The sequence below is a fragment of the Clupea harengus genome, chromosome 11, assembly GCF_900700415.2.
Source record: "Clupea harengus chromosome 11, Ch_v2.0.2, whole genome shotgun sequence".
Taxonomy (NCBI): domain Eukaryota; kingdom Metazoa; phylum Chordata; class Actinopteri; order Clupeiformes; family Clupeidae; genus Clupea; species Clupea harengus.
The window spans coordinates 23,553,585-23,577,282 of record NC_045162.1 but is presented as its reverse complement, the minus strand read 5'-3'; the positions used below and the strand labels follow the sequence as shown (position 1 = coordinate 23,577,282).

Below are 23,698 nucleotides of genomic sequence, written 5' to 3'. Positions count from 1 at the left end.
GAAATGGGACGGTTCTCTTTCATTCGTACAAAAACAAACATAAATGTACTAGACATTTGTTAGATTGCTCAACTCGGTTTGAAAACAATTAAGCAACTGAAAAATAGTTACAGAGAGTTTTCTGGCAGCGTCTCACCAGACCACAAGGAAAAAGAACAAAAAAAAGTAAATTTGAAATCAGGGCCAGTGATGCTTTAACAAAGTTGATTATTAATGGAAGGTTTGTTTCTCTAAGCAAACTCTCCTCCTCTATCACGAGCTCCTGGAATCAAGATTAATCCTAGACACTGTGCTGAAAAAATACAAAAAATGTCTGACTTCTTGGAAAAGATCTGTAGTTCCAAAAATAGTAGCTGTAGAAGGTGTTGAAAATTGTATACTGAGATGTATGACAGTTTCAGGGAGCAACACATTGCTCACAATGTACTCCTCTAATCCATCTGCACACTACGCTAAATCCCCCTAACACCAGCACATGACAGGATACACTCCAAAAACATCTAAGACTTTTCTGGTATTTCAAGTTTGTTTATCTAACACCTCAGTGGAGTGATAATGAAAACAAGTCTATCATTTGCCCCACATAATGTCAAGATGTTCCATCATCAAGGAAATATTTGTCTAGTACTTCATATTGAGGGTTTAGTGTTTTCACTGGTTGCATTGCTTACAGTAACAAGCAGTAGTTTTCAGGAGTTTAAGTACATGAACTTGTCAGAAGGTTTCCCTGGTGCTTCCAAAGACATTTGTTTCTTTCTTGACTCACCAAGACTTTGCGCAGTTTGTAGCGCCTGAAGCGTATGTCATCCATGAGCATCTCGTAGGGCGTGAGCTGGAACTCGATGGCCAGCGGGTTGTACTGGCGCTCCTGCACCTTCTTCAGCTTCACGCCGTGCCTCAGGTCCTTCATCACCTGCACCCAGAACTGAGCCTATGCAGAGGAGAAGCCCACAGTCAAAACACAGAACCGAGCCTATGCAGAGGAGAAGCCCACAGTCAAAACACAGCGGCCACACTCAACAAATAGCAAAGGTCTCAGTTACAGGCTAATAAGCTCCAACAGCTCTGGGTACTATTACACACGGCCAAATGTTTGGGGAAAATAGCCTGCGTTCCTATAGATTAGAGGGGAGGGGAATGTAGAGAAAACCTTTTAATCCAACTAATACCAGCGGCTACTGGTGAAACGTCAATACTCTCATACACACACACACACACACACACACACACACACACACACACACCCACACCCACACCCACACAAACACACAAGGGTGGTGCTCATATGTAACTGTGAGTCAGTGTGATAAGGAGATTGGCTGCCTGGAGCTGAGCTGAGTCTGGTTTAGTCACAAGGCGGCACAGACAGGTATGAAGTGGCGGTGACAGGACCCTCACCCAGTCAGCAGTCTGCAGCTCAGTCAACTCCCTGCCAGGGTCGTCCACGGCATCGCCCCCCATCTTACGCAGGTTCTAGAGGTGGGGATGAGAGACACACAGACACAGACACAGAGAGGGGGAATTTAAAGTGATAGACAGAACAAGAGAGATGTTTAGCTTTCATCGTTTATTTGTAAGATCCTTTTTTATTTATAATAATCTATTGTTAGATTCTGGTGGATTTCACATACCACATACCAAATCAATAGACCCCCGCCCTCAGTTTGAATACCACCAAGTGTCCGAGGCCAGAGCCATCAAACTTGATTCCTGGCCTTTTATCTATGTTTTGGAGCCAGAGCCATTAGACTCCATTGTTGGCTTTTGGCTACAGCCACGACAAGATGGTTGGAGCCAGGCATATTAGCATTTAGATGGCCATGGTCAAGCTAAGCCCCCTCTGCCTGGCATTCACACCCTGCTAGCATAAACTACAGTGCCCTCCGCAATTATTGGCACCCCTAGTGAATATGAGCAAAACAGGCTATAAAAAAATATGTCTTTGCTGTTTATCCTCTTGGTCTTTCACTCAAAATATTCACAAAAATCTTACCTTTTCATTGAAGTAAAATTATTGAAAGAAAAAAAAAAACTGTTGACATTAAATAAATATTTTCCCCCAAAACATGTGTGCCACAATTATTGGCACCCCCTAGAAAAATCTTATAATTAAAATCTAACTGAAGTATATTTCTAGTCATGTTTTACATTTTTAAGTTCACCTGTTTGATAAGGAACTCTTAAGAGGTCAACCATGACTTCCTGTTCCACTGGTGTACAAATATGAGGTGACACAGGCCAAATTCCATTAGTCATTCATCACTATGGGAAAGACCCAAGAACACAGTGATGATGTGCGATAGAAAGTTGTGGAGCTGCACAAATCAAGAAATGGACCCAAGAAAATCTCTAAAGAGTTGAAAATACCCATTTCCACTATCAGGGAAATAATTAAGAAGTTTAAAGCGACAGGAGATGTTAAGAATCAGCCTGGAAGCGGACGTGTGTGTACATTGACCCCACGCACCGTGAGGAGGATGGTTCGACTGGAAAAAGAATCTCCAAGGATCACAGCTGGAGAATTGTTGAGGTGAGTTGAGTCTTGGGGTCAGAAAGTCTCCAAAACTACCATCAGACGCCACCTACATCACCACAAGTTGTTTTGGAGGGTTGCCAGAAAAAAGCCTCTGCTGTCAATCAACTACAAACTAAAGCGCCTACAGTTTGCCAAATGTAAGTCAGACTTTCAATGGGGCCGAGTTATATGGTCAGATGAGACCAAAATAAAGCTTTTTGGCAACAAACATCAAAGGTGGTTTTGGCGTAGACAGAAACATAGCCATACAGAAAAGACCCCCATACCCAATGTGAAGTATGGTGGCGGATCTTTGATGTTGTGGGGCTGTTTTTCTTCCAAAGGCCCTGGACATCTTGTTAGGATACATGGTATCATGGACTCCATCAAATACCAGCAGATATTATATGAAAACCTAACAGCCCCCTCCAGTAAGCTTAAAATGGGCCGTGGTTAGACCTTCCAGCAGGACAATGATCCAAAGCACACCTCAAAATCAACACAAAAATGGTTCACCGACCGCAGAATAAAGGTTTTGCCATGGCCATCACAGTCCCCCGACTTAAACCCCATAGAAAATCTGTGGGATGAGCTGAAGCCGAGTCTACAAACGTTGACCTCAGAATCTGAAGGATCTGGAGAGATACTGCATGTAGGAATGGTCTCAGATCCTGTGCCATGTGTTCACCAACCTCATCACGCATTATAGGAGAAGACTCAGAGCTGTTATGTTGGCAAAGGGAGGCTGCACAATACATTAAATTAAGGGGTGCCAATAATTGTGGCACACATGTTTTGGGGGAAAATATTTATTTAATGTCAACAGTTTTTTTTTCTTTCAATAGTTTTACTTCAATGAAAAGGTAGGATTTTTGTGAATATTTTGAGTGAAAGACCAAGAGGATAAACAGCAAAGACATATTTTTTTATAGCCTGTTTTGCTCATATTCACTAGGGGTGCCAATAATTGCGGAGGGCACTGTAGATAGACTTCATCCTTCATTCAACATTGGCGTTTCATCAAGGATTGAACAGCATACTCTTGCACTGTGTACAATAAAACAACAAAACACTCCTAGTTAATCAGACGTACTAAGTGAAACCATTTCACCCATGAAATGACAAATTAGTTACAAATTTCCAGTCTCCACAGAATTACAGTGCAGTTTAGCAGTTAATTACATTTAAAAGCGGGGGAGAGACTCTGATATGGAAATCCAAATGTACCACCAACACAGCCAGTCAGCAGCTGATAATTAGACTACAATGCCTCCGTTTTAATGCCAGTCACAATCTGTCTAAAATCAGCAATGGGCTATACAATTACATGTGCATGTGATTGTCAGTTAAAATACGACACAATCACCACCCGATGTGGTAACTTCAGATAGGTTTCTTTCATGTTGACAGCCTTAGAGGCACACCAAATATTTATATTCACTGATGCTTTTTGTTTTGTTTCATGTGCAGTGTTTACTATCACACATGAACATGCGGTGCCCTCTTGACCACAAATAAAATCAGCGGCTTAAGATTTTGGCTCTGCTCTGGGCAGAGGGCTTGTTTTCCTGCCTGAGCACAGAGAGTGCCTCAGTAATGCAGGTACAATTATAGCTCCGTAACAGCCTCCCTCTCTAGCCTCTTTTGTTACCAAGTAAAAGGTTTTTCAGTGGCACACAAATCTCCCTGAGGGAGAGGACAGCACCGCTACAGAGAGCAGCAAATGTGGTGGTGTGTGTGTGTGTGTGTGTGTGTGTGTGTGTGTGTGTGTGTGTGTGTGTGTGTGTGTGAGTGTGTCTGTGCATTCATGCCTGTGTTTATATGCAAGCAAAAAACCTACTGTGCATATACACATATCCATCTAAAACTTCACAGTACCTAAATGGATAGGCCTTGATGTAAAGTTTACCAACATGATTATACACAGAGCTTAAACCTTGACCTACAAACTTCATTCCAGTTTATGAGGACGCTGATTGGTGAAGGCTATAATCTGCAACCTGACTCCAGTCACACATCACCTCAGCACATCCAGCTGATCCCAGATCCCATCTAGACCTCCTGACTCACTCCCCACATTCTGATCAGAATGTACATCAGCGCTTTGTCAATCTACAGGTCCTTAAATCCATGTTTCTCAGACATTTTCTCTTCCTATTAATGTAATCTTCTTACGCACTGCCTTGTAAGAAGAATCCGGTCTCTTTTGTAACAGAGTATTATGTAATGACTGAAATCCTTGGCTCCAAGCAAACGGATGGCGGAGGAAGGCAAATTGTTAGCATAGCACAACCCCTTAGGGGGCACACTCACCGCTAATCATTCCCATTCCTGCAGCAGTTAGGATAAACTCACATTGTGAGCAATTATGGATAAAAATGTAATTCACATTTTTTTTCTGATGAAAGATATTAGGGCAGCTATTTAAGTAAACTGTCACAATGTATCTCTCCAATATAAATGAATAACTCTTCCAGTACAACACTAGTGAGAAAATTACATTTCATTATTTTTTAAAACAATTCTGTCTTCATGGTGCCCTCCTTCATCCGTCTACAATAGACACTGTGTGTGCTCTTCAGCTGGTACAGGCACTCACCCAGTATACAGAGCCTACAGCTTTGTGCTGTTGTGTAAAAGTAATGGGAAGTACTTTATTAAGGAAGTCTCCTTTGCGCTCTCTTTAAAGAATATTAAATATCTCTAATGAAATCCGATTTTCTAGCTACATCAATCGACCGTTAACTGCTATCCAGTGGGGGAAAGGAATGTGCTGGAGACGGTGATCATGTGCTCAGAGTGACGATGGTTCACACCAGAGCCCCTCACCTCTTTGGCGTTGCGGATCTTCGACAGGAAGGTACGCAGCTCTCTGGTTTCTGTGTAGAGGGCACGGCACACCGCCTGGTAGTGAGCAGGAGCGTCTGAGGGACTGGGGAGGTGGGAGGAGCACAGCTACAGGGGAGAGAGAGAGAGAGAAAGAGAGAGAGAGAGAGAGAAAGAGAGAGAGAGAGAGAGAGAGAGAGAGAGAGAGAGAAGGAGGGGGGCAGAGAGAGAGAGAGAAGGAGAGAGAGAGAAGGAGGGGGCAGAGAGAGAGAGAGAGAGAGAAGGAGGGGGGCAGAGAGAGAGATAGAGAGAGCGTTGGGAGAAGGTAGAGGCAGAAAGAGAAAACAAGGGAGAGTGTTGGAGAAAGAATGAGAAAGACATGACATCCTTTAGCCAAAGCATCCTACACCTGCTGCACTGTTCCTGCCTGTGCATCATCAGTACTGGAGCAACAGATAGGCCCGTAAGAAGTCAGCTGCATGTGGGTGTTGGAGGATCATAGCAGATAGAAACAAACCATACATTCTCTTCTCCTCCAGGGCCTGAGCAGACGGCACTCTGAGTCACGCTCCGCTGGAGTTTTGGCACAAGTTATTCCTAGCATTACCTCAGGGGGCTGTAATGATCTCATCAACAGAAGCCCTGGTTTGGTTCTAAATCAAATGCTCTTAAAATTCAGAGTTCAAAGTCTTTGCTGAAGAGGAGAGGTTGTTAATATGGATTGTTGATTTCCACATTCATGTCGACCATAATCCATATAGTCATAATCTGTTTAACGGGATTAGCTTTGATTACTGAGCGAACCTGGATCTTAAATGAACTTGGAAAAAGGTTTGGGAGAGACGAATCTAAAGAGACAGTGAATGAGTCTGATGGATGTGGATGTGTGAGTATGAGAGACCAGGAAGTACATAATATAACGAAACAGGAATACAGGAATGTGGAAAAGGCATGAGTAAGCAAATGGGGCTAGGAGATCCAGAAACTAATAAATGCAAGGGAAAGGGGAATAAAGCAATGACAAACCCAGTGTTGAATGAAACCACAGCGCTAACTAAGGTCACTGTAGTGTGGTCACAGACCGCCAGCGCTAACTAAGGTCACTGTAGTGTGTTTACAGAGATGCCAGCGCTAACTAAGGTCACTGTAATGTGTTTACAGAGATGCCAGAGTGTTCCCAGTCTGCCCCCAGCCTCCTCACTAGTAGTCCCCGCGCTGCAGGGAGGAAATCCCGCAGTGCAAAAGATTACAGTTCTCTGTGCCCTCCATCCTGGGCACTGTGTGCCTGATAATGCTGCTTATGTAACATATTGGCTGGTTCATTTAAGGACTTATGCAGCCTGAGCAGTGATGTGATACGCTGCTTGCTACTTGAGTGTCTGCCCTGCTAACCCCCACCATAACTGTTTGGGAGACTTCCGTTAAGTAGTAAGAACTGATGGAGAACTGATGGAGAACTAATGAGAGCTAATGTAGGCTCTGCAGTACATAGCCACACTAGATCACTACAGTATGTACCATACTCTGCTCTACGGTATGCCTATATAAGGCCTTTGAAGTGTTACACAAACACAATGAAGTGTACTTAAACATTGAAGCATGGCAAGATTATGCAGTAAACTATGAAGTATCTAAAGTACATGAAATACATAAATCCATACTTAATACCCAAAACATACAGTAGCTTTTGTGTTATTTATACAAGTTGTTATATACAGTGCACATATAGACCATAATCTTTTATGTACACAAAGTGCACAGAGTACATACTGGGTGCAAATATTTACTTTGCTAACAGAGCAAAGACATCTTCAGTTGTTGCTCTATGGCAGGGACATTGCAACGTGTAACAGAGGGAAATACCTTCAGGATGTCTCGGTAGCTTCGGACACTGCAGACCAGTGCAGGGCCTTCCTCATCCTCTTCCTCTGTGGCCTCGTAGCCCTCGTCAGGGCAGGTGTCCCTCGCGGCTTCGGCCATGTTGGTCATGAGGTCGATGAGCTTCTCCAGCGGTGGGCTCAGCTCCCGCTCCTCATTCTCCTTCAGGCCATAGTCTAGGGCCTTATAGATCATGATGCCCAGAGACTCGATCACCTACAAACACACACAAACACACATGAACACACCATGCATACACAACATACAATACACAGGCACAGATGCACACACATAACAGACATGCACAGCACACACACACACACACACACACACACACACACACACACACACACACACACACACACACACACACACTTGTGCGCGCGCATAGGCATACCGTACGAGCAAATGCAAAAACCTACACACAGTTCAAACATATTAGTGAGCACGAATAGGCCTACACCAAAGCCATGGATACAAACACTACTCTACAATACCAATATACAAATATACAATATAGGTGAATAATATAATTACTAATATACAACTGAAAAATCTAAACAGGAAGAGGCCAACAAAAATGTATTCAAATTTAGCTAGGGGATAGAAAACATGAAGTTGATGTTGGATAACAAAGAAACGTACTATAAAAAATTATAATATCATAATCCCATCTTTTAAACTGTCATTATATTCAGATAGAGTGTAGTCGGGCAGTCTGTGTCAATACACCCATCTTAATTTCCTACCATGAAAAACAATCATTAAACACAGACAACCCACTTTGAAGACAAACAGTGAATGAAAGGAGAGTATAAGTAATTGGTTTACGGTGTCTTAAATCCACATGTTCATGTTCTGCCAGGAAAATATAAATGGATGGATTTGTGCAGCGGTTATGCAATGTAATCCACATCTCTGAGCGGTTCGTGGCTGACAGCTGTGACACTGTGAATGCACAGCCATTCATAATAATGTTCCCTCAACCATGCACAATAACATCACAGCCCATAAACCCTGGCCGTTATAGCTTCTGCAGGCCAGTGTTACTGCTCCAATGCTGTACTGTAGCTGAACTGTAGTTGAGCGCAGGGGATACAAACTGTTGGCTTCAAACCTTGTGATGGCTAGGGACCGGCTATCTGACTAGATTAAGTGAATATGCTTAACACAAGACACTAACATCTAGGCAGGCATACAGGTTATTTACAGACTTGTAATAACGACTCTATGCCGAGGCGGTAATAACAAATTAAGTTGATTTCAAATCCATCAAATCTAAGCTTCCTTGATCATAATCCTACTCTTCTGAGTAAGAGTGAAGGTATTTTATTGTCAGAGGAGGCCCACAGTCATGGCTCAATGAACCTAAACAAACTCAACCTAGCTTGCAGGCTGTTCTTTTTTAAATGAGGGAGATTTGGAGAATAAAGTTCCAGGAAATACCTTCCAAGAAAGTCTTAAACTGCGCAAAGCAATTTATTCAGATTAGCGGCACTGATTATCACAGTCTGCATTTGCAGATAAGGCAAATAGCTATCCTTAAGGTCATTAGATCATGCAAAATGCATGCATTGCTGGGAGCCTGAGCTAAGTTGAATCCCAAGGCAAACGTACAAAAATTTGAGCATGAATGGAAACATGGGGGGTGGAGGGGGGAGTGCAGTGACCCTCCCTTTGAAGATCCAGTAACACAACACCAGAGATCAAATGTCCAGATCCTGAATTTCCCACCATACCTGAGAAGCAGGTAGCCTGAGAGACAAGCAGGAGCTCTGGCTACTACGTATACACAGTGGCTCTGAACTCCCTTCATAACTTCAATTGTCATGAAAAAATATGGAGGCAAGATCCAAGACTAGGGTTAACTAATCCTACAATGTCCCACTGTGACAGTGTAAACAGGTATAAAGCTGCCCACTTGCCCCCACTTCAGCTGATGCACCACATCAACACAAGCTCTCTCCATACTCATATGGCAACTTGTGCTACAGAGACCCAGCATGCCACTGCATACTTTCACAAGCCAGTAAGCACACTACTTAATGGCATTAGACACCCTCATTTCACTTCCATCCTGTACATGGGAGAGCATAACGACAAGCTGTGCATCGGTGAGGAGGCAGAGTATGCTGAAAATTACAAATGATATAAAGGGGCCTGGGTTCCAACCAACTAAATCGTAAGAGCTTCGTCTAAAAAGTGACATATACTCACACGTTTGGAGAAAGCCAGTACACCACTGTGACTGGCGACTGGGTCAGCTGTAAGTGCCATTTTGTGGAGCACAGTGGCAGAAACATTATCCAGTTTCCAATTATATGTCCAAATCTCATTGTAAGGCTTGTGACTGGGGGGGGGGGGGGGGGGAGAGGACACAGCGGAATGACGGCAGAGAAGGACTCAGAATGAGAAGAATGGGGAAAAACATCAAAGAGGATTTACAGACCTGCAGAAGCCTGAAGAATTCTTGCCACAAAATGAAGGGGTTTTTAAAGCACACCAAATGAAATAGCCTGTTGTTTTGCTACACCACCACAGGGCCATTTTCAGGTACCTTTTCACAGCATCAATCATCTTTTCCAGGTAAACCATTAAACTATTTCCAAGTAACGCTTCTCAGAGCTTCTGATAATATTTCAGTATGGTCATTATTACACTCAAATCACAAAATGCAAGCCTTTGCTGACATATTACCACTGAACATGTCAGAGGCTTCACGATCATGACCCATTCATATGTACAGGAGAGTTTATATAAATAAAATTGATCATTTGCAGCAGTAGATGAGTATAAGGTCAGACTACATCTGAATAATCTCAATACCAATTTCATGTTTTAATAGTTTAATACCAGTGAATGCCATAAAATCAACATTTTGAAATTCCACTGATTCCACAAGTTGTCCACTCAACATAGTTCATAGTCATAACCACTGTATATAATGAGTGGTTTCCTGGGTAACCTGGACCTCATACAAGTACACAGTGCTGCCTTCAGGGAAACCTACAGCACTACTTCAGTGCACATCCCCCATGCATCTCCTAGATGAAACTGACATTCCCTGGATTAACTGAATCTAGGTACAGGTCTGTTCTACTGCTGGCTGTGAATCCACAAATTCCTTTAACAATGCATCACTGCATAGGCATCTATAAATGAAATAGAGCTCTCCTTGTGAGTTTTATGCTATAGCATCTAAACCTGAGGTAGCCAATGTTGTACATTTGGTTTATTTGAATGCTCCATTCAACATTCATTTTTTAGATATAATGAGAATAATGATGGCTATCATGTCCATCTGAGTTATAATGATAGTATCTACAAAACTAGTACATTAATGAAAATACAGAATAAATACATTCAATTACATTCAAATGAATCTAGAAAATCTGGCCACGCTGCACCAATTGAAACTGTGCCATTCATAGTAAAATGAATGCGTCAGCATTGCATTGCTTCCCTTGGTAACTGCGGACATGCCTTACATAATCAACTCAAGAGAATTCTCAAGGATCCAGGGCAAGAACTAAATAAACACGCACAATAAATATGTCTACACAAAGATATACAACTCTTCCTCCCCCATGTCTGTCAAATCATGTCCATCTTTTATTTCCTATTAAATGCCACCTGAACAGGAATGCAAAACTTTCAAATCTCGCAACAGACGAAAAATTTTCTTTGGACAACAATAACAGTTACCTTTTTAAAAACAAAAATAAAGGTAGACCATCAGAGTTAATTTGAGACCAGTATATTATTACCCAGCAGCTGAACAGGGCAACTCTTCAAAAGACTTAATAACACATATTTCAGACTAGAGCAGGAAATTAATTGGATGGGAACACATTTTGGTTTCACCCCCTGACAGGCTGTGACTAGCTCACCTTGGAAACCCAAGCCAGGGGTACAGAGAAGCTGAGAGCTTTATGAGGGAGGAGGTCTGCTTCTGCTTTCAGGGGGCCCACTCAGCACCCAACCCACCCTCCTGAAGCAGAGCCGGCCCAATAATGGCAGCTTTGTGTGCGCCAGTATCCCTTGCCCTTTGATGTGCCCCATGTCATAAAGAATGAACAGTTGCCCATTTCATCCCGGAGAAAAATCATGACCTCCCTGTCAAACTGGGGTGACCTGCAGCAGCAATAAAAAGGGGCTGTTATGGAGTACGGTGGATTTCACAAAGGTAACACAAAGGTGGAGTTATGTCTTGAGTCTGAAATGTTTCCTTAGGTTATGAATTGTAATTTAGAATGTTCGTCTGGAAATAAGTCCCTAGATCAGAATGAATAAATATAGTTTTTTAATAAAAGTTCAATTTGATGTGATATGTTGTGTTTGTCCTGTTTGTCTATGTTTTGACAAGCTCAGCAGACATGGGACATAGATGGTAAAGACAAAGGCCCTTAGTGACATTTTTATAGTATGCTCTCAAATAAAATCACACACACATACCCACACACACACACACACACACACACACACACACACACACACACACACACACACACACACACACACACACACACACAAACTCCTCAAAAACCTGGGGAAGAGGCGTACAGACAAATACACATGCAAAAGTGTACATATTTGTTGCATGACTCTCCATTATTTCTGTTTATTTACATTAGGCACTCGTTCTGGTCATTTGAAGGTCATCTCCACTTCAAAGTCCTCCTCTCAGGGAATAACAAGCCATGGAGAAGTTAAAGGTGACAGTGAAGAGGTGGAGAGTAATGAGACCTAATCCACCACAGCAGAAGAAACATCACAAGACTGGATGCCTTTGATGATGCCATCCAGATCATTAGGAGCGTGCTCAGTCCTACACCAAGCCAAAGAACAGGAGAGATCTGCCATGTTTGACTCTATTCCCAACAACAGACCTAAACTAAAGACTGCAAGTTTGTCCAAATCCCTGACAAGAGGGCCAGAGATAAAAGGCACTGGTCAAGAAGATTCTAGAAGGTCAATCCTTAGTTGGCTTTTCTTCTCTCTAATTCATGTCCTCTCTCACCCTGACTGAGAAAGGCAGTATGTTTTGACTGGTCAATTAAGGGAACGGACAACAAGCTGTCTGGCGTAGAAAGGAGTGGGTAGCCTTGCCTTTGCTTTCTCTCTCTCTCCCTCTCCCTCTTTCCCTCTTTCCCTCTCTCTCCCTCTCTCTCCCTCTCTCTCCACCCCCTGTCTCTCTCTCCCTCTCCCCCAGTCTCTCTCTCTCCCTTTCTCTCTCCCTCCCTCTCTCTCTCTCTCTCTCTCTCTCTCTCTCTCTCTCTCTCTCTCTCTCTCTCTCTCTCTCTCTCTAAACCTGTAGTTTATAACCATGTGTCAGTGAGCCACACAGAGCAATCAGTCAAATCCTTCTGTAAGCTTAAGCAGACCATGAAACACATGATGTCTGCACTTTTCATTACTTACTAGAGGGGCTGATACCAATATGCTGCGTTTCTAACAGCCAGAAAACACTGGGGTGCACCGCACCGCTCTCTCATGATGGGCTAAAGTCAATCAGCCGTTCTCTTTAGTTCATTAGCTGTCGCCAGCCAGTTGTGCACTGCTATTGTATCCTGCTACCCTCACTATGCTTGTATAACTAAAAAATCCACATGCATCAAGCCAGCCAACATAACTAAACAGAACTCATCACAACTAAACACATACAAAATCCCCGAATCAATAAAACTGGGCTACAGACAGGGCATGTTGTACTGTGGAGGAGTGCCTTTACCGATCTCGAGTACAGCATGTTGCGGCAATCGCCAGCCAGTTGTACACCGTTGTTGTATCCTGCTACCCTTGCTATCTTTGTATAACTAAAAGTTGCATGCACCATGTCAGCCAACCATAACTTAACATGACTCATCAAAACGAAACCGCCGGGCAGCCCCTCTCTCTCCCTCTCCCTCTCCTTCTATATCATATTGCTAATGCTGATAAAGTGGCAGTGTTACCTACTATTATTTGTTTACCTAAATGTATCTCCTGTTAACCAAATTTTCTTTCTTTTATAGCATGACCTTTGCTCGGAATTGCTGATAGCTGTGGAAACATTGTTCCTCGTCACCATATCTATTCAGTACATATACGTGTATTGGCAGCCAAACTCTGCCCACTCACTTTGTCTCTTCCTTAACTTCCTAGTTTAGAATATTTTTGCTGTGGGATGCTGCTGTAGTTTCTCCACCTGATCTACTTGTAGAAAGCACACTGTCATACACTTATTCTACCCCATACTCTGTGCTAGCATTTTCCTGAAATGTAAATAATTGCCACCATCGACATAGTTTTCTGTTCCATTACTCTCCTTACCCTTGTAATAGTAACCTTACGAGCACACTGTATACCCACTAAGCTGTTCTACATTACTTGAATGCTCTCCCCACCTTATCCTCTATCAATTTTGTATGTATCATCATGTATATACCATGGTATGTTTGTATGTATTGTATACATTTACCACATATATGCTAGCATGCTCAGGTGTATACGTGTATGATTTCATCTGTCATGCTCCTGATTGTTTACCCTCCCCTTCTGCCATAAGGTTTCCTCCTGATTAACAGAGAGTTTTTCCTTGCCCCTGTCTCCATTGTGCTTACTTTAAGGGGGTTCAGGCCCTGGGCTCTATAAAGCACCTTGAGACCATTTTATTGTTTTGGCGCTATATAAATAAAATGTTATGACACTAGTCTAGTCACTAAGACATTTCTATTGCTGTTTAGATATGTTGCTTGAAATCAGCAGGCAAATATTGTATCTATCCCCACCATAAAATCAATAAGTGTTACATAGTGCCGAAGGATGTTCAGCAACACCATGTACAGTATTTTCAAAGTTTCCACCTTTTCAAACTGACAGCAATTCACAAAAATATCCCTACGAATAGCTGTTTGTGTAATGATCAAATAACAATGCTGTGGCACAAAATGATTATATTTCACTGCTGGATGGATAGTGTGGGTGAAATGGAGAGTCTCTATATTAAGCTCTAAATAGGTGTTAAGTATCTCATTATCGAAACATAAGAATCATTTCCTTTAGGTGAAGCATGACTGAGTGGTGTGCCCAGAGAAGTAAAGGGCTATCCAGGGAATGAGGTGAATTAAAACCAGGACACACATACAATATCTTTTGATCTGTAATTTTAGTTTTCTCACTAGACGGTCTATGGCCCAAGACAGGCACTGGTAAGCATTTGTGTCAGCAATTCCACATAGTGATGATGATTCCTAACCGTTAACCCAACATCCACATAGTGATGATTCCTGTTCCCATTCCTATTCCCATTAATCCGACATCCACACATCCTGTTCCTTGACTGACTTCGGAGTTTTCTTCACCAACCCGCCGTGAGAACTCATCTCTGCTGAAAAGCTGCTTAACAGGGATTTGTCTCAGATTCTCTCATTCTCTCAGGGGTGGGCCATGCACCGTTTCAGTGTGTGTGTGTGTGTGTGTGTGTGTGTGTGTGTGAGAGAGTGTGTGTGTGTGTGTGTATATGTGTGTGTGTGTGTGTGTATATGTGTGTGTGTGTGTGATAAAGAGTGTGTGTGAGGGAGGGCCAGAGAGAAGAGAGTGCGTTTGAAATGTGTGTAATGTGGTCATTGTTAACTTGCACAGTGCACTTCATGTGCGTTGGTGTATGTGTGTATAAGAGTGTGCATATGTACGTGTATGAGTGTACATGTGTGAGTCTATGTGTGTGTGTGCGCGCATGATCATGTGAGTTTGTTAGTGGGTGTTCCATCTGTTCCGGGTGCTCCACTAACTGGCCATCGTGCCTCTCCAGGCCTCCCACGGCAGCCAAGCAGCACTGATGCACACACACCACTCCACATCACCCACACTCACTTAGCCTACAACAGCCACTCACTCCAATCAGGCAGGCTCACGTTTGTCACTGACCCTGGACCAGCACCAATAACAAATGTCTGACACAGACAGAATACAAAGAAAACATGTTCTTCAAACACTAGAACATCGTTTGATTTGGATTTCCATGGGAGCCTTTTGGAAATGAAGGGCTGTTTTCTCTGAGAGGGGTAACCACTGACCTTGTGGTAAACCTGTCTGGGCAAGGGAGATGCTTGGAATGTGAGCGATAATCTCAGCAGGGAAATCATTACTACTCCTTTCTAATTGGGGTTTAAATGTCAACAGCCACCGACATCAAAGAGAGAAAATTCGACGTGACATTTCCAAGTGCCGAAACCCCATTTACACTCTGTGTTAATGTACGCATCTGAAGAGGCACAGGCCGTGTCAATGTCAGGCGTAACCTCTTTGTGTTTGGAGTGTCACAAACGCCACATATCGAAATAGTGTTTATTGATATTATCTACATATACAGTAGATAACAAGATAATATATTGTGTACAGGGGGTCTGAGGGCCATCATTTAGACCAACAGAAGACTCCGAAGAGTTTCTGGCAATTGCCACACCCGTTATGATCTGTTAATTTATATTGAAGTCTAACCCGAAGCCTACACTTCATAATATGTGGAATGTTTTACTGAGAGGTGAGTGGACAGTACATGCTGACTGTTGGGCCCTCTCTGTCAATCAATTCAACCATCTACATTTTTGATAGCACAGCCTGCTGAGACTGAGAGACTGAGAGACTGAGAGAGAGAGAGAGAGAGAGAGAGAGAGAGAGAGAGAGAGAGAGAGAGAGAGAAAGACATAGTGACATCACTCAATCACTCACCTGTTTGGATGTGCAAGCTGAGGCAAAGGCATCTGTGGAAAAGAGAAAACAAAAGTAAGATGGGAAAGAATAGAGAAACCCACCAGCCATATGAGTATTACGCAACAGAGAGGCTAGCAGCGGCTCGGTCTGCTTATGTAAAGGACATGTGTGTATTTTTGGCAACTCACTCTATTTATTAAATCTGAAATAAATTTAAAATCAGAGCGACACCTAGATCAGTTAAATCAATACATCTGTGGCAAATAATGCTACGTAAATCCAGAAATGTCCATTACATTTTCTTGAAGAAAACAACTTATTTTAAAGTAAGCCATCAAATGTATGGTGTAGTCCTCTCTGAATAGAACATCACCATTCACTACAGTGACCCATAGGATTGTATTCTGAGTGGGTCAATCTAAAGGATGTTCACATTTTACCCCAACACACATTCCCTGACCATCCATCACAAACCAAGGTATGTCAACTAGTGGTGACTCACATGTTTTCTGCCCTGGTCTTAACTTTAATATGTCTATAGACAACAGAAGCATTTGAACCATCTGTTTTGACTACAGCTGAACAACAAGCACCAGTGTCCATCATCAGTCAGTGCGAACAAATGGCTCTATTGTAAATGAGTGAAAGGAGCCCAGTTAGGTGCCTGAGTGAAAACATTTTAATGGCTTTCTATACAAAAACAGCAGTCTGGTTAAATAAAGGCATTATGCCTATAGGTTCTCCATTATGATCATGCTTCACTGTGTTCCCAAAAAGTCAATCCCAATAAACATGGGGCTGGCCACATAAAAAGGGATAATGGAGGGGTGTGGGCAGCCTATCTAGCAATTTACAAACTGCCAGGATGCTATCAAGTTCCTATCAATCGCCATCCCAAAGACCCTCATGGCAGGCAGTTTCTGCATCTCCAGGGAGCTAATGTAATGATATCCATGGTCTGGAGATCTATCTGAAAGTGCAAGGAAGCACAGCATGTCCTGCCACAGGTCTGAGATACACAAACAGAGACGGAAATAACGTCCTCTTGGACATGCTCATCCTGTTAGGCATAGTCTGACTAGTCCTCGTGAGACAAAGTGCTGCCGATGACAGATCTATAGTTGAAAGACATTAAAGTTGAATTTCTTGTGGTTTATGGCGATCACCACATGGCCACGGCATTATAACACACAGCACCTGGTTGTGCAAGGCTGACATGTGGCACAACTACTGTCAAACACGGCAAATAACAGACAAGGTAGCTACCATTTAGGTAGCAAGCTACTTGCACAATGCATGTTGAAAGCAAAAAGACCTCAAAACCTGCAGGCTGAACCTTGGGTAAGACAAGGCTGAATGACTTCTCCTATCAAGTCCAAAGGCGCACTTGTGTGGAGTTGCGGTGGTTCATGAATCTTGGTTGGATAAGAGGAAAGCATGCAAACATGCAAACAAGGGCTAAATTTGTCTCCACAAACAAGTTATATTCCTCATTACTCCTTCGGCATGAGGAAGTAGCTCAACTAATTTGTATACTCACCCATGGAACACAGAAGGACACACCCAAGGAACACAAAACCAATGCCAAGACACCGGCCTAGTCGAGTGTTTTAAAGCATGACATGAGATAATGTCAGCACAGTGACGAAGCAAGACTGTCACCACCCTTTTAAGTCTCCTGCTACACTAATAACAAACTGGTGTCAGGCATTCTATATTGTGTGAAAGTATTATTCCTATCCAAAAATAATGTTACAAGCACATTTTTAACAAGCTGGGTAGTACCATGACATCAATAGCCCATACTAATGATTTTTATGGTGAGAAAATCAAAAATCAAAAATAGAGCACTTCATCAACATACCACTGGCACTACGTTATAATGTGGACTACAGGCCGTACTTCATGCATTCACTGTTAAAAATGAGAATATCTGAGCATTCTAACAGAGCCTCAGGGGCCTTAGTGGCGACAACACAGAGGCGTTCTCTCGTCAACACCCCTAGCCACATCACCCAATAAGACAGCCAAGACAGTTCGATATATTTACACATGCGTTGCCATCTTGAAGCTATTCAGTAGACACTCGGTCAGACGCAAGGACGATACGTAGACTATACTCTGTTTTCAGCCGCTGGAAGGCCCATTTACACATATTGCATTATTCTGGTTGAACATATGAACACCATTAGCATGAGACAACGATTTTCTGTTCCATTATTTGCCCATGTTGCAAATAAAAATGATTGTATTACATGGTAAAACTAGCAGCTACCCCGAAAGAATCCAAATAAAAAAGGATTTCTTTCACAGTCTTCACAGTAGGCTACTGTCAAAGTGAAATACCATCAATGCAAATTGGGTCTGGACCAATAAAGCCGAGACATCCCACTCCAGAATATATAGTGAAAACAATTTGTTGTTGTCATGGAGACAGTAAATTATTACATAAGGAGTTTACCTGGATCACTGCCCTGATGTTGCAATCTGACAACACCATCTTTATGGATTTTCACATCACCGGGACCCTCAATCATTTTCGCACTGTCCAATGCTACAGCACCGGCCGATTTGGAATTCCTCCTATGTCCCTGCACCAAAGACCTGCAGCACTGATAGCAGACAGCCCAAGCCTGCTCCTCGTTTATCGGCTGATTGTAAAGCGTCAAAATCTCCTCCAGTGACAGCTGGTCGCTCTCATCGCTGTCCATGTTGGGATGCGCTGGAGTCGCTGGATCCCTGCGATCCTGATGGACCGCAGAATCCATCAGCTTCTCTTCGTTGGTATCTCGGCATTTCGCCATCCTCTCATCCTATCCACCAAGAGAGGGGTCAAGGGTGCGAAGAAGTGAGGCGAAAACAAAAATAAACAGACACTGCTGCAACCGGTCATTGAGAGAGATGCAGTCCCCTCTCCTTGCAATATGACGCACTCCCATTCAATGGCCAGCTCCACGCCTTGCAGTGGTTTCGTATACACAAGAGTCATATGACGAGCTGAGCTTGCATGGTCTTAAAGCTAGACAAGTAACCTACGATGTGGCCTGCAGAGCAAAGGGACTGAAAGGCGAAGCTACCGTTTTGCAGACAGAGGTAGAAACTTAAAATAAAATGTAAAAATAGTCGATATTTAGCCATTACATTTTTACAAATAATTTCATATGGAAATTATTGCATTCCCTGAGATACTGATTAAATGTCAGTAGAACATTTATTTCCATATTCCATTACTCCCGAAGAACTTAATTAGCTGATCATATTTTTTTTCTGCTAAGATTATAGTTTTTCTAAAGAATGCAAAATGACTCACTTTTAGATTGTGATTGGTGTGATTTATTGTGATTCATTTGTTTCATAGAATAATTTCAGCATCACCTGTAATTAACCGTTCAAACAGCGATGTTGCCTTTTAACGCAGGCCCACTTCTGTTTGGTTTATATTATTGCATTTTTGGAATACAGGCCATTCTTTTTACCATCTTGGAATCGCTCACGTTCAGTCGTATTTCACTACACAGTTGTTGCCACTAGGTGGCACCGACGTTAATATAAATAGGTTTAGGGAAATGCGCATGCTTCCCTGATGCTTCGATCTGTTCCATCGTTTCAAAACATGGCGGCAAAGGATTTGACAGTTACAGAAGAATGGATACGTGAGAATGTGCAGTTACACCATAAAGTTTTAGGTAATACGAGTCACCTCTATTAGATTGTATATGGATTTGAGGCAGTCTACAAAGCATGGACATGCCGGAACACTGCCATTCAACAATTGCAAGCGAGTGGCTAATTTATGCTAGACAATTAGCTAGCTATCTAGATATCCTACCTAGCTAAAGATGATGCTTTGTAAAGTCAGCCAGGTATCCGCTGGAGACGGCGTGACGTTAGCTGCGTTAAATAATATATTTGTAACAGCTCATAGCGTTAATTTGTTACATAGTACTTAAACAATGAAACTTTTTTTTTGTCAACTTTAGATGATGTCCGAACACTGTGCCTGCCCGGTAACATTGAGGGGAAAATAAGCCATTTAGGAATATCTCTGAAGAATTTCGTCCGTTTGAAGACACTAGACCTGTCTTACAATGCGCTAACCTCGGTTTCAGTGAGTACCAGTCCAGTTTTTGTATTGTTTATTTTGTATTGTTTATTTTGTATTTCATCACAGCTAGTTGTGTGAAATTAGAAGTGGTTGGATTGAAACTTTCGTGTATTTGAATTAACTGCCAGTATTTGTTATATTAACCCACAGGGTCTTCAGCACCTAAAAATGCTGAAAAGCCTGAATTTGTACTTCAACAAAATATCAGCCTTCGAAGAGGTCAGGACCCTTTCCAAGCTGAAAAGCCTGATCGAGCTGGACCTGAGACTCAACCCTCTGGTCAAGAAGCACCCAGAATACCGCCTCCACTTGGTGCATTCATTGACCCAGCTGCGGAAACTCGGTATCAGTTTTTCACTTTGCTCAAAAGTTGTTAACGCCTTTAAACATCATTCCCTTTGACCAGTCACACAGCCATCGTGCACAGAGAGCGTAAAAATGTGTTCGTGTTATATTTTGTTGCTTATTGTGTTTGATCAATTAGATGACTACCCAGTGAGGGATAGAGAGCGGAGAGCTGCCATCATGTATTTCCCCTCTGATGTGGAGCTCGAGCCCAAGCAGAAAACGAGTTGCATATCCAGCCACTCAGACCAGAGGTATGCTCCCAGAGAACACAGTATACATGTCGTCTCTATTTTCTAATGAATATGAAGACTGGATGTCTTTCATATATCTAGTGTTGTGGCTCGCAGGACCAGTGATCTGAGTGTGGCCACAGTTCACAAGCTGACCAGAAGTCTGACGTTGCGGGATGGTAATGAGGAAGCAGCAGTGAACCATATCAACCGCAGGAACGGGGCTCAGATGAGTCCTCAGCCACCTGCACAGAAAGGACCGGAATCACCACTGGCACAGGGTAAGGAGGGGAACAGACGGTGTCGTTCAAAGTCAGCTAAGCAAGTTCCTCAGAGCAAGAGGAAATTACATTCTGTATGTCTACCCTGACCTGTTGTCCTGTTCTTTTCCTCAATGCAGAAATACCTGACGAAGTGATATACTTAGTTAATGATTCTGAGTCCTACCTTCAAAAACAGGTAACTCTACTCTAAAGCATAGTACATACAATTTGTGATTGGTGGCATTTGGATTTCAGTCATGTTCCTGCTTGTGTTCATTACAGGACTTTGTAAAACCAGCCTTCAGACGTTCACAGAGCAATGATGGTAACTGTTCTCTCCTCTACCACCACTAGGTGGAGACAGTTAATGAGATTATTTTCAGATCCAGAAAATTCTCTGATCACAAGAAACACATTTTGCACTTTGTGGCTACCCCCATAATAGTTGTAAAGTATGTTTTATAAGAGTGTTGTCTCTAGATTGTATTGGGTACAAACAAATCAACAAATTGTTTTCAAACAAATAAACAATTTTATTTGGTTTTCTTGCTGAAAACTAACACCATGTGTGTATATCCTGTATTTAACCAGCCTCTCGTGTCCAGCCAAGCATTCCGCTGTGCAGAAAAGGGTCTCTGACCAATGGTGGACCTTCAGGGCCTGCCAGTAACAGACCCAGAGTGACTTTTGCAGACTGCTATGTTACGGGATCCCACAGCATACATCCCCTGCCAGCCAGCCGTGGGAGGAAGCCCTCGCCGCTCAGAATCCCAGCCACGGCAGTGTTCACACCAGACCCCAGAATGACCTCGCATTCAGCAGATGGTGCGACTACTTAAACTTCTTATCTGCTGCTGATGTTTAATGGACTCCCATCAGTCTTACAAGCCGGCCTAATTACACGGTCATGATCAGTAGAAGCCTTTATTTCTGGGAGATGCTCACTTATATACCACAAAAGTATCGCATTTGAGAGCAAATATTATTTTCTCTCCCTATGTAGGAGATGGTCCGCTAGCTTCCATACAGCTAGCATCCCCACCCAGTGCTGCAGGGCAGAGCACTTTGGAGGTTGCTGACCTCTGTCGTCACGCACACCGCCTGTCCTGCAGGAGTGCAGAGGACGGGGGCTGCCCCGAGCCAGCAGACGCCAGACCTCAGAAGGTGAGTTAAAGGACACAGATCTGTTTACGCTGGGTGAATCACTGTAAAAAAACAGAAAAAAAAAACATCCCAAATTCCTGATGTTGTCAGGAGTGTGTTTTTATTTAATCTATCCATGTTCTGCATGGCATACCTCCCCGGCCCTCCTCCTGCTTGACTTTACCAGAACATTGAAAAGAAAATACGCAATGAGTAGGCATGCTGTTTTGCCTGGGGATCAAAAATGTGCTGATGTAAGGTAATGGAAGCCTGTTGTTTAAACCATCCTCCTCCTCCTCCTCCTCCTCCTCCGCTTCAGAGCAGCTTCAGGAAGCCACTGGAGCTGCTGTTCAATATGGTGCATGAGCACTGGAGGACAGGCAAGAGGGACCCGCAGCACTACAAGACCTTCTTCAGTGAGTGACCTTCACCACTAAGCTCGTCCATCAGATCACCATACATCACAAGTTTTGTTCACCTTTAAGAGGCATATTTGCTTTACAAGTCATGTGATTTTGGGCAGCTAAGTGACCTCCCAGTCTCCTCACAGACCCCTAACAAAAGCTCCTTTTGTGTTTTAAATGGTGTCCAGCTCGGTCTGTGCAGGTGCTGTCCCTGATGGAGAAGGAGCTGGTGAGCGGCGAGAGTGAGGCGCAGGCCCTCAGAGAGGAGGTGCAAGGCCTCAACGCCCAGGCTGAGGCTCGGGAGGACCAGCACCAATCTGTGATCCAGAAGTTCTCCACCCAGCTAGAGAACGCACGCAGCTCCATTGTAAGTTGAAGGGGAAAAGGTCTCTGTTTTTATGCATTCATCTGTCCCCTGTTTGTGGATGTGTACAGTTATATTGTGCCCTGCTGGAAATGTGATTTCTCTGCCTCTTTATCCACCTTGAAATGTCATTATTCTCAAAGCCTTTTTTTTAAACGGTTTTCAACAAACTTTATGTGTTACATCACCTCCTAATAGCGACCTAATATTACAGACCTTGGCCTTTTTCAGGCCCCAGTTACTGTGCTTGTACACAACAATTTTGAAGGCATTCCAACACTATGTAGCGAGCAATTTAATGTTTTCCTTTGGGTCCATTTGACACCTTCTGTTGCACTGCCACAGGAGACCCTTGATGAGCAGCTGAGGAGTGTGTTGGAGGAGAATGTGTCTCTGCAGAAACAACTCATAAACCTGGAGCGGAACCTCTTATCGTCCAGGATTAACACAATGACTAGAGCCGGTGGTAACGGTGGGTGCATCTGATGGCATGGACTGTTAAATTAACCCTTGAGTTTATGCTGATACAGGGTATGTCATTTTGGAAGTGGCAGATGAGGTGTTTCTCCTGAAAGAAGAAGTAAATTCTGCGACGCATGTAATCCAGAGTCATTAAGTTTCCTTCCTGTGCAGAATGTTATTTAGAATGTAATTTGGTCCAAGATGAGACCTAACCCTTGTCTGTGAAAGTGGCTGTAGGCACGGTGTGTGTGTGTGTGTGTGTGTGTGGATGGGGTTGGTGAGCTGGTGAGCTGCAGTGAGAGGGGTGGGTGCGGGGGGATGCTGTGGTTGGTCTGGTAGAGATGCTGCGGGGGAGGGAGTCATCGGAGGGGGACCAGAGAGCCCTCTAACATAAAGCCTTAGTGCTATAGCCACTTTCACAATACTCAGTTTCATAATGCTTCTATTTACACTGAGGATATTCTAT

At 43.1% G+C, this 23,698-nt stretch overlaps 2 protein-coding genes across 6 annotated transcripts in view; one reads left to right on the top strand and one right to left on the bottom strand.

Moving 5' to 3' along the window:
* Positions 1-18,872, bottom strand: part of spire1b (spire-type actin nucleation factor 1b) — a 31,125-nt gene extending 12,253 nt beyond the window's left edge. For all 5 annotated transcript variants that reach the window (XM_031576375.2, XM_031576378.2, XM_031576374.2 and 2 more), the window contains exons 1-6: positions 18,375-18,872; positions 15,932-15,963; positions 7,205-7,435; positions 5,345-5,470; positions 1,399-1,473; positions 767-931 (exon numbers count right to left, since the gene is read on the bottom strand). In XM_031576375.2, the coding sequence (XP_031432235.1) occupies positions 767-931; positions 1,399-1,473; positions 5,345-5,470; positions 7,205-7,435; positions 15,932-15,963; positions 18,375-18,717 (972 nt within the window). In that variant the 5' untranslated portion in view covers positions 18,718-18,872. The remainder of the gene's footprint in view (positions 1-766; positions 932-1,398; positions 1,474-5,344; positions 5,471-7,204; positions 7,436-15,931; positions 15,964-18,374) is intronic.
* Positions 18,873-19,488: 616 nt separating this feature from the next.
* Positions 19,489-23,256, top strand: cep72 (centrosomal protein 72). Its single transcript, XM_031576230.1, has 12 exons — positions 19,489-19,599; positions 19,894-20,021; positions 20,169-20,361; positions 20,503-20,617; positions 20,714-20,877; positions 20,997-21,055; positions 21,142-21,184; positions 21,451-21,684; positions 21,863-22,023; positions 22,322-22,418; positions 22,595-22,773; positions 23,116-23,256. Exons 1-12 carry the CDS (start codon positions 19,497-19,499, stop codon positions 23,254-23,256), a joined length of 1,617 nt encoding a protein of 538 aa, XP_031432090.1. The 5' UTR covers positions 19,489-19,496.
* The last annotated feature ends 442 nt before the right edge of the window (positions 23,257-23,698 follow it).

What these genes read in the sequence shown, in the direction of transcription:
- cep72 (XM_031576230.1), top strand. Translation starts at nt 19,497, where the DNA reads ATGCTTCGATCTGTTCCATCGTTTCAAAACATGGCGGCAAAGGATTTG. An exon ending in GTTACACCATAAAGTTTTAG is followed by an intron (nt 19,600 to 19,893) that starts GTAATACGAGTC and finishes TGTCAACTTTAG; the next exon opens with ATGATGTCCGAACACTGTGC. An exon ending in TCCAGCCACTCAGACCAGAG is followed by an intron (nt 20,618 to 20,713) that starts GTATGCTCCCAG and finishes TGTGGCTCGCAG; the next exon opens with GACCAGTGATCTGAGTGTGG.